This window comes from Scatophagus argus, chromosome 17 (assembly GCF_020382885.2).
Source record: "Scatophagus argus isolate fScaArg1 chromosome 17, fScaArg1.pri, whole genome shotgun sequence".
Lineage (NCBI taxonomy): Eukaryota > Metazoa > Chordata > Actinopteri > Scatophagidae > Scatophagus > Scatophagus argus.
In genome coordinates this window covers 4362391-4376827 of record NC_058509.1, presented here as the reverse complement: position 1 = coordinate 4376827, position 14437 = coordinate 4362391, and the positions used below count along the sequence as shown (strand labels likewise).

Sequence of the window (14437 nt, the reverse complement as noted above, 5' to 3'; positions counted from 1 at the left end):
AGTGAAGCATCTGGATATTTGATTATATGATCACTGGTTATGCTAAATGTAACGTTAGAACGTTACGCCCTCTTTACGCTCCATGTTGGTTAAAGGTGAAATGACCGTCGCCATAGTTTTTTCTTGTTTTTTTTTTAATTATTAAAGAATCTGAGTCGAACGTTGTGACGTCCCGTTGCGACGTCCCGTTGCCTAGCGACGGCTGACTGCTTGTTGCTACACACACGGACAAGAAACACCGCGCGCCGTCAGTCCGAACGGTCCGAACATTCTGGAATTCCGGTGAGTAAAATGTAACTGGAAGAAACTCTGAGACGGTTTAACTCGCCAGGGTGTTGAGATTTTCAAAGAGGAGAAATAACTAATACGATAAGCTGCACGTTTTGGGAGGAAGCACATCAAATGACATATTTTATGAGGACTGTTTTCAAGTCTTTTGTTGTTGTTTCTATTGCTTCAAAGTCCGTTGTGCCTAATATCTGTCACTGTAAGTTCCATTTCAACTTCACTACAGCGCCCTGTTGACAAACTTCAGTCATCCTCAGTTAAATGTTATGCTAAATGTAGCATAACATTAACTGTGTACGGTATGATAACACAACACCCACTTTTGAGTCACTTTAAAGGGTCATTGCAGTACAATATTCAAATATACTATTATATTAAGTGATGCTGAAGAATATTCAGAATAATCTCACAAAAAAAAGGACGGAATATTTCTCTTTTCTTCTTAAAGAAAGCCTCATTTTAAAGTAGCATCATGTTTTGAAACATGATGATATCTGAAACAGGTGTGCATTAAACTAACTACTTATGCAAATGATAGGAGCTCTGCCGCTGGTGTCAGTATGTGTCTGTTTTTAAACTGTACTTGGACGTTTGCATGTCGCTGTAACAGTAGGATGTCTGCACTTCCTGCAAAGCCTGGCCTTCGCCACAGTGAGACAGAGTGGCACAGCAACAACCACGAGCTGTCTGCCACGGCACAACATGAGCGATCCGTTTCCAATGTGATCCGGCAGGAAGGGAGGTCACTACGCAACGAGACCAACTGTAAGGTGGGTGCTTCTTTGTGAGGATCCCTGCCAGACAGCCACAGCCACATTCTTGGATGTGATGAAGAATATTACACCTTGCCTTGTCCACATAATCTTTTGTACGTTCACATTTTATCAACCTCCACTCAGTCATTTGCTAGCGCTTTTCCTCTGCAGACAACCTGGGGTGAAAGCGACACCTCTCGCAGGTTAAGTGACCGGGCCTGGGATGTCGCCCGGTGGAAAGAGGCGTTAGAAACCTGTGCAAAGAAAGTGGATGAAGAGATGGAGGCTCTGACACTGGTGATTTGTCCAAAAACCTCTTACAAGTGTCAGACCCATATTTCGTTTTACACCCGTGTGACCTTCGTCTTCATGTATGTTGGGACAGTCTAAGGAGCAGACCGAGCAGGCCCTGGCTGCCACTGCCGTTCCCCTGGAGGTTGGTAGTGAATGCTTGACGCTGAGGGATGGGCGGCGAGGGTACGAGCTTGTCCTTGACCCGGTAGATGAGCAGCTGAAAAAAGAAGTGGAGCTGATTGAAAGAGTGCAGCAAGTTCTGCAGCAGCATATAGACAAGGCCTTTGAACAGCTGTGGTGAGGAGCACTCTGACGCGACGTGAAGACTGCAAAATGTGCCATTTTATGTTCACGCCTTTTTTCTTTGTTCTTGCTCTCAGCGTTTTGCAGGAGACTCGGCACCATCTGACCGCTGACCTCCAAAACAAGATAGAAGCCCTGGACATTGATATATCCTGTCTGTCACTTACAATAAAGTCACCGCAGATATCGTTGAAGACCAACCCAACTCGCATACCATCGGGGTAATCTTGGATTGAGGATGTGCATGAAATAAGAGAAAAATTATACAAAGTGGCAGATTTTTAAAAATTTTAAAGCCACATTTTAAACATTTTGCTAAAGCTTCGGTCAAAAATGGTAAATACAGCAGAATGATGCTTCCTGTTTCACTTTTCCCGATGCCTCATTAAGTAACATGCAGAAATGGTATCATCGTTGTAGTTCCTCCACCCCACAGGAGTGGGTCCAGTTCAGCCAGTATAATGTGGCTCGGGCGCAGGAGGCCATGCAGGTGTCCCAGCAAATGAGGGAAGACGTGAGTCTTACCAGAGCTCAGGTGTGTGTGATATCACTACAGGTGCTCGTAGTGTAGTATTTGTAGTGCAAAAGTATGGTGCATAAGATGCAGCTGAATCGCTTTCGTGTTTATAGTGCTGGTCCTTATGGCAAATCCCAGCCTAACACCTTTAACAGAAAACATTTGCACGCTCATTTTGCTCAGGACTAAACGAAACACAAAATCAAAGCAGGATACGTCTAATTCCCTTGTAGGTTTTCCTCATTGTGTTCCAGTCTCGCTGGTTGTGGCCAGCAGCGTAAAAAGTGTCACATTTACAATGAATTCTTTCTTTGTTCTGTATTTCCTAGTTGCAGAATGAGATGGACGCCCAGCGCAGGGCTACAGAGTTTGCTCTTCGTAAGCGCAATCACCATGAAGAGCAGGCCCGCAATGAGCTGGAGTGGCAGATAAGAACTGTAAGTCATGCAATAGCTTAGAATGGCTTTTTACCACATAGGGAAGCTCAAAGAGGTCTTAATCCAGCCATCCTCCCAGAGATTATTATTTCCAGAAAAGTGTCTCTGACCGTCTGTACATCTGCCTGTAGACTGAAGATGAAATGGTAGAAATGGAAAGCGACATCCACGGGCTGGACGCAGATCTACAGGCGAAGACGGCGTCCCTGAAACTGGCTCACACCCGACTGGAGAACAGGACCAGCAGACCTGGCATGGACCTGTGCAGAGACGAGGTTTGAATGAGTCTAGAATGTTAGCAGTAGCAGTGGAAGTGACAGCAGTAATTAGATCAGGTTAGGTCACGAGGGTTATTGTTGCAACATTCAGAGGCTTCATCCTGACTGACTGACTGATTGTTGTCCTCTCCTGCAGGTGCAGCACAGCCTCATTAGTGAAGTCCATCAGCTGGAGGCCACCATCATGGCTCTTAAACAGAAGCTGTCCGAGGCTCGGTGAGTCAGAAGTTTGTCACTGTGATGGCCAAGCTAATAGTTCATTCATATTTTTATTCATCAGGTTCTCCCAACTGTTTTTGAATACCGGAAAGGAAAGAAATCGCTCAAACGTTCGTTGCTGCATCTCTCCCGTCCCGTCCTCACTCAGGCACTCTCTGCAGAAGTTGAAGCTCCATCACTCCCGCATGTTGCAGGATCTTTCCAGAAAACAGGAAGCCCTGTCTCTGGAACAACGGAGCATGAACACCCGTACCCGCCTCGCGCCCACCTCCTGCACTGATAAAACCCCAGTGCTGCTGGTTCCACTTGCAAACTCCAGTGGGAGGAGCAACCTGCAGCTGCTTGCTCAGTAAGGAAGGGATGTAACTGCACTTTCTAACCGTGCATCACCCTAACCCTATCAACAAGCAACTGACATAACGCTAAAATGTTATGTCTTAAATTAAAGTCTTAAATAATCAAGCCTATAAAGCTGAATAAGAAAATTTGAAGAAGAAATGTTTTCCTGTGTTTTATTTATTTATTTCAACGAGAACTGTCCTCTTGAAAAAATAGTTTCCTGACCTGCCCAGACTTTCTTGTATGGTCAATTTGCTCTTAGTTGTGTTGTGTTCAATTACCAGTGTGTCTTTGAAACATCCGAATTATGTTCCAAAGGTGGATTATGTTATGTTTGCTTCTAGTCTTAATTAAACATTTAGTCGTGGCATCTGAATGAAGCTACGCACATGAGTTTGTCAGTGTCCGTGTTGTCAGTGGAAGTTCTCACGTTCATGTCTGGTATTGACCATTAACTTTAACAGCTTTGTTTGACCTCGTTATAATGTTTGATCTACTGACGCCGTTTGGAGCACGTAGTCGGCAATAATGACGTGAACGCTGACTCATAAGGTATACATGGATTTGATTTTTTTTTAAAAAAAAACCTGTAAACAGGCACTACCCACTGAAAGTCTCCGCTGTCCCAGTTGTAATTTCTTCAGATGGACGTGTTTGCGTCCGCTGGTGCAGGATTTAGATGAAAGAGATCCTTTGTGTTGTCTCTAACGTGAGATCTTCTCAGGTAGGAAGATTAACTGTCTGTTTAGATAATGTGTCTGATTACCACATCACCTACAGTAAATCACAGTGTAATTCAATTGCATGCTGTATGTTTGTAGAGCAATTTCATGTTTTGCATGTTGGTTGGCTCTGGGCAATTGACTGAAAGACTTGAAGATATGCTAGCAGTTAATTAGAACCATTAACTGAAAGTGTAATTAATATCAAATTACTTCGTCCTTCTTGGGAAACCTCTTAGGAAATGATCGGGACAATTGAATAGCTAATTTGTCCGTCATAAAAGACATTTGTTTCACTAAACCACATAAGGATTACTGAGGACTAGTTTGAGATTATGTTGCTTTGTGGAAAATGCTTAGAAATCACCTGAGAAACAGTAAGGGGCAATAATATTGCAAAACTTGGCCAAAGTTTTAAATAATGAGGTAAATGTATGTAAAATTATTTCTTTGTGAACAAAAAGCTTTTTAGCTGTCGGGTTTGTAAATGCGCTGTTTTCTGTGTGTACAACAGAGTGCATAACATGACTCCAGATGGCTAATATTGCTTTGACAGTTCACCATCAAAACTGACGATATGCCAATGTTGTGTTCACAACTTGTTGCTGCTACCCCGAAGTAGTTTAGTTGCTTACTACTTTACTACTACTTACTATTAAGATCTGAATTTACTGAAACAAATCATGCCAGTTGTCCTTAAAAGCCTTAGCTTTTGTGATTGATCAATTAATTGGCCCTCATGTTGGACATACCCACTGCAAGCTCCTGAAAAACAAAAATATGAGGGATGAAGGCTGTGCTAAATACACTTCAGCTAATAAATAAGGTAAACATGTAGTCATAGCTTTGCAAACATTCATCAGAAGAGTAACTGTGCACACATTTGTGATTAGTCTATTGATCCACCAATAGACTAATCAAACAGCTGCCAGCCATATTTTGAACTGCTGCAGGTCCTGCAAAAGTTCCTGTGAAAACAATTCTTGGTATCAATCATTCTGCTCTAGTAAAATGCCTCAAAACACAGTGATTTTATGCTCCATTTTCTTTACCAAAAGCCTTTTGCATGGCACACCCACTCCCTTCTCACAGAAACAAACACTGAGGAACCCATCCTGCACCATAAAAGTGTGAGAAGCGCCCTCATATCACAAACAAGTCTCCGCTTCCCAAAGCCCAACCCATCCAGTCCTCGCATCCACCATCAACTCCAGCACATTTATGACTTTACTGCCTGACCCTCCAGTTCATTTAGAAAGCTTTAAGGGGATGGTCATGCGTTTCCTGACACGCTAAATTATTCTGAATCATTTCACTTAAGGGCCCAGATGCTACCTGTCTGTTGCCTTCCACCGAGAGGGCAATTAAGGCAGCCTGGTGCCTGCTAAATGCCCCCTACTTCTGCATGAGTGGATGCGTCTCCTTATCTGCATGATGTCTCTGTCATGATTTCGTGTGCACCTCGCCCCCTTCGTGCCCACATGCATCAGCACCTTTGTGGCCACCACCCCCTTTTTTCCTTTTTTTTTTTGCTGTCACTTGTCTCAGAGATGTTTGCTGTGTTTCAGAGGTGAGTGTGAACGTGACAGAGGGAGAAACCTGGCACTACAGTGGCTGTTTTACCGGCTTGGAAAATGACACAAATGGATGATTTGTCTTTTAAAAGATTTAGTTTAGAAGTGGAAGGAGCCTGAGGACAACCCTGCATGCAACCCTGCATCAAACAATCATTTTTTTTTGCTTGTTTCAATCAAGACTTTGTTGTCATCTGGCGTTTGTTTGAAGATTTGACCTTGTCATGGTAAACTGGAGGCAGTGCTACCTTTTTGGTGGACTTGTTTTGTCTCTCTGTAGCGTCTGGGTCCAAAACTGAAAACATGCAGTTGGCTTCCAAGGACTGGGTCGCTCTTTTTGTCTACACCTTCACCTTCCTGCTGGGCCTTCCAGCCAACCTGCTGGTCCTGTTTGTGTATGCACGCAAGGCTTGCAAGCGTGGCGCCACACCCAATGTGGTCTACGCCCTCAACCTGTGCGTTGCCAACCTGGCGCTTGTGGCCTGGCTACCAGTCAAGGCGATGGAGACTTACCTTCGTGACTGGAGGCTTCCACCACCCATCTGCCCCATCTACAGCTTCTTCCTCTTCTCCTCGCTGTATGGCAGCTGTCTGTTCCTCACTGCTGTGACAGTGGGGCGATACCTCAGCATCGCATTCCCAATTATTTACAAGAGATACCGCCGTGCTCGACTCTCTTGCTGCATCAGTGCTGTCTTGTGGGCCTCGGTGCTCCTTCACCTCAGTTTTGGCCTGGTGGCTGAAGGAGGAGCTTACTTTGTCTTCACTGAGGGTGACTACTCAGCATGCTATGACCACTTCAACGCCTCCCAACTGGCTGTTCTGCTGCCTCTACGCCTGGAGATGGCCATCGTGTTGTTTCTTTTGCCTCTTATTGTGACATCTTTTTGCACGCTGCGCTGTGCTACCCTGGTTTGGCGCTCAAATCTGCGCCCTATAGGAAAGAGGAGAGTCCTGACTGTTGCACTCTCCACCCTTGCGGTGTTTGTGGTGTGCTACGCACCCTACAACGCCTCACACGTCGTGGGGTTTGTGTTGAGGGAAAACGTTGAGTGGAGGATGTACGCTATGCTGACGAGCTCCTGTAATGTTTTCCTGGAGCCTGTGGTGATGCTGATGCTGTCGCCGGCTGTGTCGAAGGGAATCATGGGAAGAATCTGTGGACGGCAAAGCCAATTCAGCCGCATTGAGGAGTTTCGCCATCGACGTAATAGCACTAACCATGTTGCACATGTCAAGGTGGCACATACACTGTCTGAGAGGAGCCAGGCAGGGGCTGAGGTCAACAGAGTCAGTCAGGATTGAGATCACAGCGGGGCTGGAGACCTCATGGACGTCATCATGACAAATCCCAAAGGAGAAACAGGATAAAAACATTCATGGATATTCTGATAGAAGATGTTTATGCAAGCCTTCCAACAGCCCCTGAAAATCTAGTGTCACCTCTGCAGCCAGGCTCAGATCCAGAACAACTACCAGACGAACCAGCAAAATGATCCAGACAATGGAAACAATTCTTGTATGAGCGTTTCACACAGTGGGACTGGTTGATGGTGTTGCTAGCTTGTCAGTAAAAAGGAACTTAGCCGACCTGGAGATCCAGGTTTTAAATCCAAGGAAACTGCACATGGTTGAAATGGAAGGAGTTTTCCACAAGCGTTCAGTTAGTTGTGAACTTTTACAGCAGGCAGTTAGTTTGGTGGAAAATGGCTCCATCTGGTGTCAGTTACTACTCAAAGCTCAAATGAGTTAAGTCCTCTTTGGGAAAGGCTTGTTTTTTTCCAAAAGGACTAAATACAAAACAAGCTGACCTGTGAGCAGGCATTTCTCTCTGCAGATATCTTGCAATTAATAAGTGGTCACATGAAAAATGTTTCTGCACGTGCGATTTTTGCTCTGACGAGTCCAAACTAAGGCATGTAAGTTAATCAGCAGCTTGATGTTTGAATATGATTTTCTTTATAAATATGATTGTGCCTTAGTTGATTGGTTTTTGAATATGTTAATTCGTTTTCTGAATTAAGTCTGCTTACAGGTAAAATGTTCTAAAATGTCCTTCAGAATAAAGTATGATGTTCACAAGTGTGCTGTGTAGGCTGCTTTTAATGAATATTTGTCTGGAATCTTACATGTAATCATATAAATCATATATTGTAAGCAAAATGGAGAGGACAGTGACACAAAAACAGTGGTACAGATTTTAAATATGCAGAGAAATTCCTGTGATGAAGTTCTGTGAAAAATTTTAAATGAATTTTTGCTATTTTCAGAATAAAAATGTACTGAGATGCAGCATGTTACTCTATAATCCTTACGTTCCCCCTCCAGTATTATGACTGGTAGTAATGAATCTTCTGACCAGGTAACTATGTTCAAAAATCTTTACTTAAATAAGCAAATACAAAGTTACAAGATTCAATCATGAACGGACCGTCAAAAAACTATGTTGCTCCTCCTCCTTCTGATGCCCAACTGCCTGTGGCATCACAATCAACCCAAAAAGGGGCATTACAGCATTTTTCAGTTAACTATTGAACACTGTCATTATGGCTCTTACAAGTATGTTCAGCCAAGATGTAAAACCACAGTTTCAAATATAAACCAGCACACTCCAGTAAAGTACAAGTATCTTAATATTGTACAGTACTCAAGTAAATGTACTTAGACTTCTGTTCTCCTGTAACAACAAAAGTCTACAAATGTTGCTGCTGATGTTAATATTAAGTCATTTTGTTTTCTTAAATTGTTAAAACTTCTCACATTTGACTCAAGTACCTTTTATTTGTAAGGTTTGGTTTGATCTGATTAATTAATACAATTTGTTTTCCCCATTAATCTGGCACAGTCGCAGCTGATTTTTAAGAAATGTGTTTATTTTTAATGCAGTACTCCTATTTAAACACACACACACACACACACATTTTCCTACACAATCTGGTTATGTTGGGCTTATAAAAAGATAAAAACCTCATGTTTGTGATGAAGACTTCACTCCAAACAGAGGAAGGCTTCCTCTTCACAGCATATTTCTTAAAAGCCAGCTGTGAAAACAGCTTTTCACTGTGAACCTGAGAAGTGAACATACAGACCTGCCACTATCTGCCCTCTGGTGGACAGACAGATGAAGTCCCACTCTTTTATGGTCATCAAATACAACACCTTCCCGTCTCTTTCTCACTGTCGCGTCTTTTCGCACAAAAAGTAATTGCGACACTTTCCCACCTGCATCACACCGAGCCTCTGAGCGGTCGCTGGGAGACGATGTTTGGACAGAGAGGAGAACAGAGGCAGTGTCCAGGGGCTTATTTAATTTCCCCTGTTGAGGATGAGATACCGGGCACATACTCAGCAGGACGCGCATATTAGATGCAGTCTTCTCCTCTGACCAAACAGTCTTCTTCCAGGAGGTGAGAAAGCTGCAGCATCAGACAGGACAGCCGCACAGCGATGGACAGCCGGGCTTCTCGAGCCTCATACAGGTGAGTTTCTCACACTTTGGACGGGACATATTTTACTTCTGCGCGGCAGCATGGATGCATCAGTTGATATCAAGATGATTTTTTGGATTGTGTGATTGTTGTTTGATAGTGAAGTTATCAGGTAAAACAGGGGAAAGAGATTTCTGGAACACTACATGAGATTCTAGAGAAAGACAGATGACTATTGAGTCTCATTTCCAGGGCGTCAAATACCAACACTTTGGGTTTGTGGCTCAGGTCCAAAGCCAACCCAAAGCGTCGGTATTTGACAGCCAAACATCTTTCTCGAGAACCGCTTTAAAAGTCACATAGTGTTGCTTTAACAATGAATTGATCCTACTAACAAGTACTGTCTGTGTATCCGAAGTAAATTAATTTAGTCAATCCCACACACACTGAATAGTCGCTACAGCACCAAAAAGCTGAAAACAAAGCTCCAATTTGTGTAACGTGAGTTAAAAACTGCTCTGCCCGGCTATTTTGGGAAATAATTTATAGCCTTTTTACAATAAATGCAGATCTAATATCTTTTTGAAGATGTACTCCTTCTGAGAGCCGAGTGCCACAAAGTATAGAAGCTGGAAAAGCACCGAGAGACTGACTAACACATCATTGGTTTTAGTCTTTTCATGGTATTTGCTGACAATAAGAGAAGCATGTTCCACCTTTTAACCAGGTGTTGACCTACACCTGTCATTTTTAATCCCTGGATTTCATTTGAAAGAGCAGGTGATGTTTGTTTTTTTTTTTTTAAGAAGATAAAAGAGTTTCTCAGAACAGTTCATTCATCCTTTCCACCAGCTTTCCACCAGCTTCCACCAGCTTTCCACCAGCTTTCAGGAACAACTTTTGTCTTTGTTAGTTTAATCCCCCCCTGCAGAAAGGCAGAAGAAGGGATTCCCTTTTTCTACAGAAAATGACTCAGGTTTCCTTCCTCTTTTAAAAACATTCAGATGAATGTAATTGTATGTGTTTCCTCTGTGGAACATCGGTGGTGAGCTGCTAACATGCCCACGGTGACAATGTTAACCTCTTTATAATATTTATCATGTTGGCCATATTAATTTGGTGTGCTACCGTGCTAATATTTGCTTTTTAGCACTAAGAAAAAAGCGCAGCAGCGGCTGACGGGAATGTCATTAGTTTTTCAGGTCGTAAAGCAAAATAATGGATAAATAAAATCTTGACTTGATCACAGTTCGTCCTGTCACATTTAACGGCAATTTGACTGATGGCTGTGATGTCAACCTCCTGGTGGCGCTACAGGAAATTCACCAAAGTCCACAGGAGTCATTCTCTGGGGACCATGAATGTCAAAATGTCCTGGCGATCAGTATTTCAGTCTGAAGTGGTGGATTGACTGACCAACCGCTAAACGACTAGTAAAGCAGAAAATGAGACCAAACTTTAGAAGCTCCTTTGATCATTAGAGATTCAAGAGAGACAGTGGTCAGGGACGTTAAGTATTCAGTAAGATCAGGCGTTTGCTTTTACAAATGATGGTTCACGTTTTCTTGCCTTCAGTGTCTGAGAGTCTGCACCCGGTGAGAGCAGCCGCCATGCTGTACAATCGCCTGCTGCTCTCCTTCTACATCCTCACCTTTCTGATGGGGGTCCCTGCCAACATCCTGGCATTCTGCACCTTCTGCCGCAAGGTGCACCGCAAGGCAGCCCCGATAGACATCCTCCTCCTCAACCTCACCATCTCTGACCTCATCTTCCTGGCTTTCCTGCCGTTTAAAATGAAGGAGGCCTCTGATGATATGGCCTGGATGATGCCCTACCCGCTGTGTCCCCTCACTGGTTTCCTGTTCTACGTCACCATCTACAACAGCACCCTCCTCCTAACGGCTGTGAGTGTGGAACGCTACCTGGGTGTCACCTTCCCCCTCTGGTATGCCCTGTGTCGCAGGCCTCGCTACGCCGTGTTGGCCAGCATCATGTTCTGGGTGGTGAGCTCTCTGAACCTCAGTTTCGTCTACATCATTCCCTACGCCCAGTGGAGCAAAGGTGCAGAAAGTGACAACAACAATGGCAGCACCTCCCTGCCTCCACCCACCTGCTATCGGAATTTCTCTGCGGATGAGCTCAACATCGTGGTGCGAGTCCGCCTGGAGCTCTTCTTAGTCCTCTTCTGCATCCCCTTCCTGATCTGCTGCTTCTGCTACGTCAACTTCATCCTCATCCTGTCCCGTCTTCCAAACATCGGCAGGCGGCGGAAGCTGCGTGCCATTGGCCTAGCGCTTGGCACGCTGGTTGTATTCGCCGTCTGTTTCGGGCCTTACAACGCCTCCCACGTGGTGGGGTTTGTTCGTCAGGAGAGTGAGGAGTGGAGAAACGTGGCGTTAATATCCAGCACCTTCAACGCCTGTCTGGATCCATTTATCTTCTACTTCTCTTCAGCGGCTGTCAGAAGCATGTTAAATCAGTGCTTTAGGAACACCATGGCAAAGCTGCACATCCTGAGGTGTGGAGGGGCGCCTCAATGTCCTCACCAGAGACCCTCTAAGGCTGGGAAATACAGGGAAGCTCCACTTCCTTGAGAGCTCTAGAGAAATTATTGGCGCAAAGTGTTTTTTGAGAGCGTGCGCTTGTTTATTCCTTGTTTATGCCTGCTTGTTTATTAAAAGAAAATATGAACAAAACAAATGACTGAATGAACTCTAAACAGTGAGGGGAGCTTTTTATACGAACTAATAACTTGTAGCTGGCAGACAGATTAGTGTCCTTTTCTCACATCACGTCAGCAGCTTTAACAGGTGGAGCTCCAGAGCTGAAAAAGGAAGCACTAAATGCTTCAACGCGCAGGTTTATTTGTGGTTATTTATCCGATGATTCTGTTTTTGTCAAGCTACAACACTCAGAGACCGATAAAGGTCATTTGTTTAAGTATTTCAATACAGCATTAGTACTAATTATCAGACCCAATTAAATAGACTTAATTATCTACAATCTTTTTCCAGAAGTCCACATGAGAGAAAGAAAGAAAGAACAGCCAAAAACACTCAACAAACCATCCTTTTAAAATCTACTACGATGTAAAAGTAATTACAACGTGTTTACCTGAGTGAGTCAGTCAGTCAACCCTGAGAGGAGGGGCTGGGAAACTCCGACATCTGAGGGAACGTGGCAAAACAACACTGCAGTCAGAAGAGTAACCTTTTATTTATTTAAACAAATAAATAAATAACATAACTGGGTGATTATACTCTTCTAACATGTACTGCTGTACATGTACTTTCCCTTTGATTTGCTGTTATGGGAATAATTTTATCAAATTAGGACTCTAAACAGCAAATTCAAAAAGACGTCACTGGATGATGATGTATAACAAAGGGACATTATTGCCATAATGTCGGTCATACTTGCCGCTCTAAAACCGGTACCATAACTGAGCTAATGGAATCAATAGCATCAAAAGTATTTTTTCCATTTTGGTTTTTCAGTGATTTTATCGTTTATTGTACAAAAAGGAAAATGTGAATCAAAGCATTTTTTAAAAAAATTTTGTTCATCTTCTTTGAAGTCAAAAAGAAAAACATATTGTATCTCCAAATCAAATAATCACTCGTATTTTTTCAGTTCAAAACAAAAAAAAAAAGACCAAAGCTTACACTGAAAGCTGAGGATAACCTTTAAAAGAAAAATGTGAAATGCAGAAAAACACGTCCAAAAACTAAGTGCTCACATAATAATAAAAAACTAATTTTGTGCTCCAAGAGAACAAACCTCTCTGTGATCTATGGGTACAAATGAGGCAAGAACCTGTCCCATCAGGACACATGCAGGCTAAATATCCTCTCATGTGATTCACAGTGCCAGCAGGACATCACTGTTTAATCAAACATGAGTGCTTTAAAGTCACGAGGGATAAAGCAATACAAACCGGGGCATGTTGGACTTCATAAGCAGGAAGTGGAGACAGCACATTGCCAAACTAATATGGAGTGATAAACAGTGTAAACACGCATAAAGAGATTACACAGCGTGAGTGAAGAGTGCGTCCCTGTCTGAAGGGACTTCAAACAGGAAGTGACACATACCTGCCCTCCGGTCATTTCCTGTCAATAAATAATGAACCCTGTGTGCATGTCCTGTGCAGGTGGAGTGCGCGCGCACACACACAGATTTAGATAACACGATGTCCTGTTGTATACAGGCAGCCATGTTGTTCATTTATGAGCTCACCGCGAACACCTGCTGTTTGTAAAAAGTTAGATTGATGTGCCCGTGTCCTTCAGCAGATAAAGAGTGTAGCTGGACAACGATGGACGTGGCAGAGGCTCAAATTCACCTTAAAACATCCTCACGTCATTTAATTTTAATGATAAGACTTACCGCCCTCCAGTTGAATCAGACTGTAATACGCAGGTCTCTCTTGATTGGTGATTCCCAGAGTTCCCAAATAATTTCCTGAAAAGTAAACAAGTAATTTTACAGGGTCATTTAATATAGTGCTAAGAGTCTGGATTATTTACAGCTAATTAATACTCCAACTTACAAATTAGTTAAGTAACCACCTTTTAATTAGCACACATAAGGCCAGCTGAGTTCCGTCCGGTTAAGTTCGCCTTTCTGCGTGAAACTCCGCGGTTAAGTTACCTTATCTATTGACGTGTTCGGCTCCATGCTAACGATGCTAACACGCTGTGTCGCAGGTGTAATCTTTGGCAAGTTAGCATGCTAACATCCGCTAATTAGCTCAGTACACACAAAGTACAGCCGAGGCTTTGGGGAACGTCTTTTATTATTTTTAATATTTTTTAATTTAGTATTAATCAAACTGAAATTTTGATTTGCTGCAAGCAAAAATAAAAAGTCAGCAAACAATAGAGAATTAGCTCCTGGGGAAACGTGACTGACTCCAGGTGGGCCTTCCTCCTCTGGGGAACGTGAGGTTTCTTGGCAATTCATCAAACATCTGCTGGATAAAATTCAGTCTGAACCAAAGTGGCGGTCTGGACTTTATCATCCATAAAGAAACTGAAGTGAATTAATATGTCTGCTGTCTCAGAACATCGTCTCCATTTGAACTATATTAAGTAACAGAAGTTGTTAACAAGAAACCTCTGAGGAAATTAGGGGATCCTTAAAATACACTAATTGAAATGGGACAATAAAATATAACTATTATATTACTTATATATTTATCTTTATTATTTCTGTTCTTGTGGTGCTGAAAAACCAGAATTTGGCCTCTGGGAGTAAAATCACCGAGTTGAAAAGGTTTCA

At 43.0% G+C, this 14437-nt stretch overlaps 3 protein-coding genes and 1 long non-coding RNA gene across 9 annotated transcripts; 3 read left to right on the top strand and 1 right to left on the bottom strand.

Annotated features, from left to right (window-relative positions):
- Positions 1–224: 224 nt before the first annotated feature.
- Positions 225–3823, top strand: tekt2 (tektin 2 (testicular)). 6 transcript variants are annotated; one of them, XM_046417412.1, is made up of 11 exons: positions 242–282; positions 515–587; positions 899–1058; positions 1215–1340; positions 1429–1634; positions 1718–1861; positions 2061–2175; positions 2487–2594; positions 2726–2869; positions 3009–3088; positions 3240–3823. In XM_046417412.1, the coding sequence occupies exons 3-11, from the start codon at positions 903–905 to the stop codon at positions 3442–3444; spliced, it is 1284 nt and encodes a 427-aa protein (XP_046273368.1). In that variant the 5' UTR covers positions 242–282; positions 515–587; positions 899–902; the 3' UTR covers positions 3445–3823. The 6 variants fall into 6 exon arrangements, with proteins under 6 accessions (XP_046273365.1, XP_046273367.1, XP_046273366.1 ...); XM_046417409.1 differs by lacking the exon at positions 515–587 and having other exon boundaries at positions 225–282; XM_046417411.1 differs by having other exon boundaries at positions 225–587; positions 902–1058.
- Positions 465–13986, bottom strand: LOC124074459. The gene is made up of 4 exons (XR_006845855.1): positions 13726–13986; positions 13544–13618; positions 12269–12321; positions 465–1554 (listed from the first exon to the last, which is right to left on the bottom strand). It is a non-coding gene; the product is annotated as an uncharacterized LOC124074459 (long non-coding RNA).
- On the top strand, positions 4735–7917 carry si:dkey-211g8.9 (free fatty acid receptor 3). Its single transcript, XM_046417415.1, has one exon. The coding sequence runs from the start codon at positions 6030–6032 to the stop codon at positions 7029–7031; it is 1002 nt and encodes a 333-aa protein (XP_046273371.1). The 5' UTR covers positions 4735–6029; the 3' UTR covers positions 7032–7917.
- On the top strand, positions 10765–11897 carry LOC124074457 (free fatty acid receptor 3-like). Its single transcript, XM_046417416.1, has one exon. It carries the CDS (start codon positions 10765–10767, stop codon positions 11746–11748), a length of 984 nt encoding a protein of 327 aa, XP_046273372.1. The 3' UTR covers positions 11749–11897.
- Positions 13987–14437: the final 451 nt, after the last annotated feature.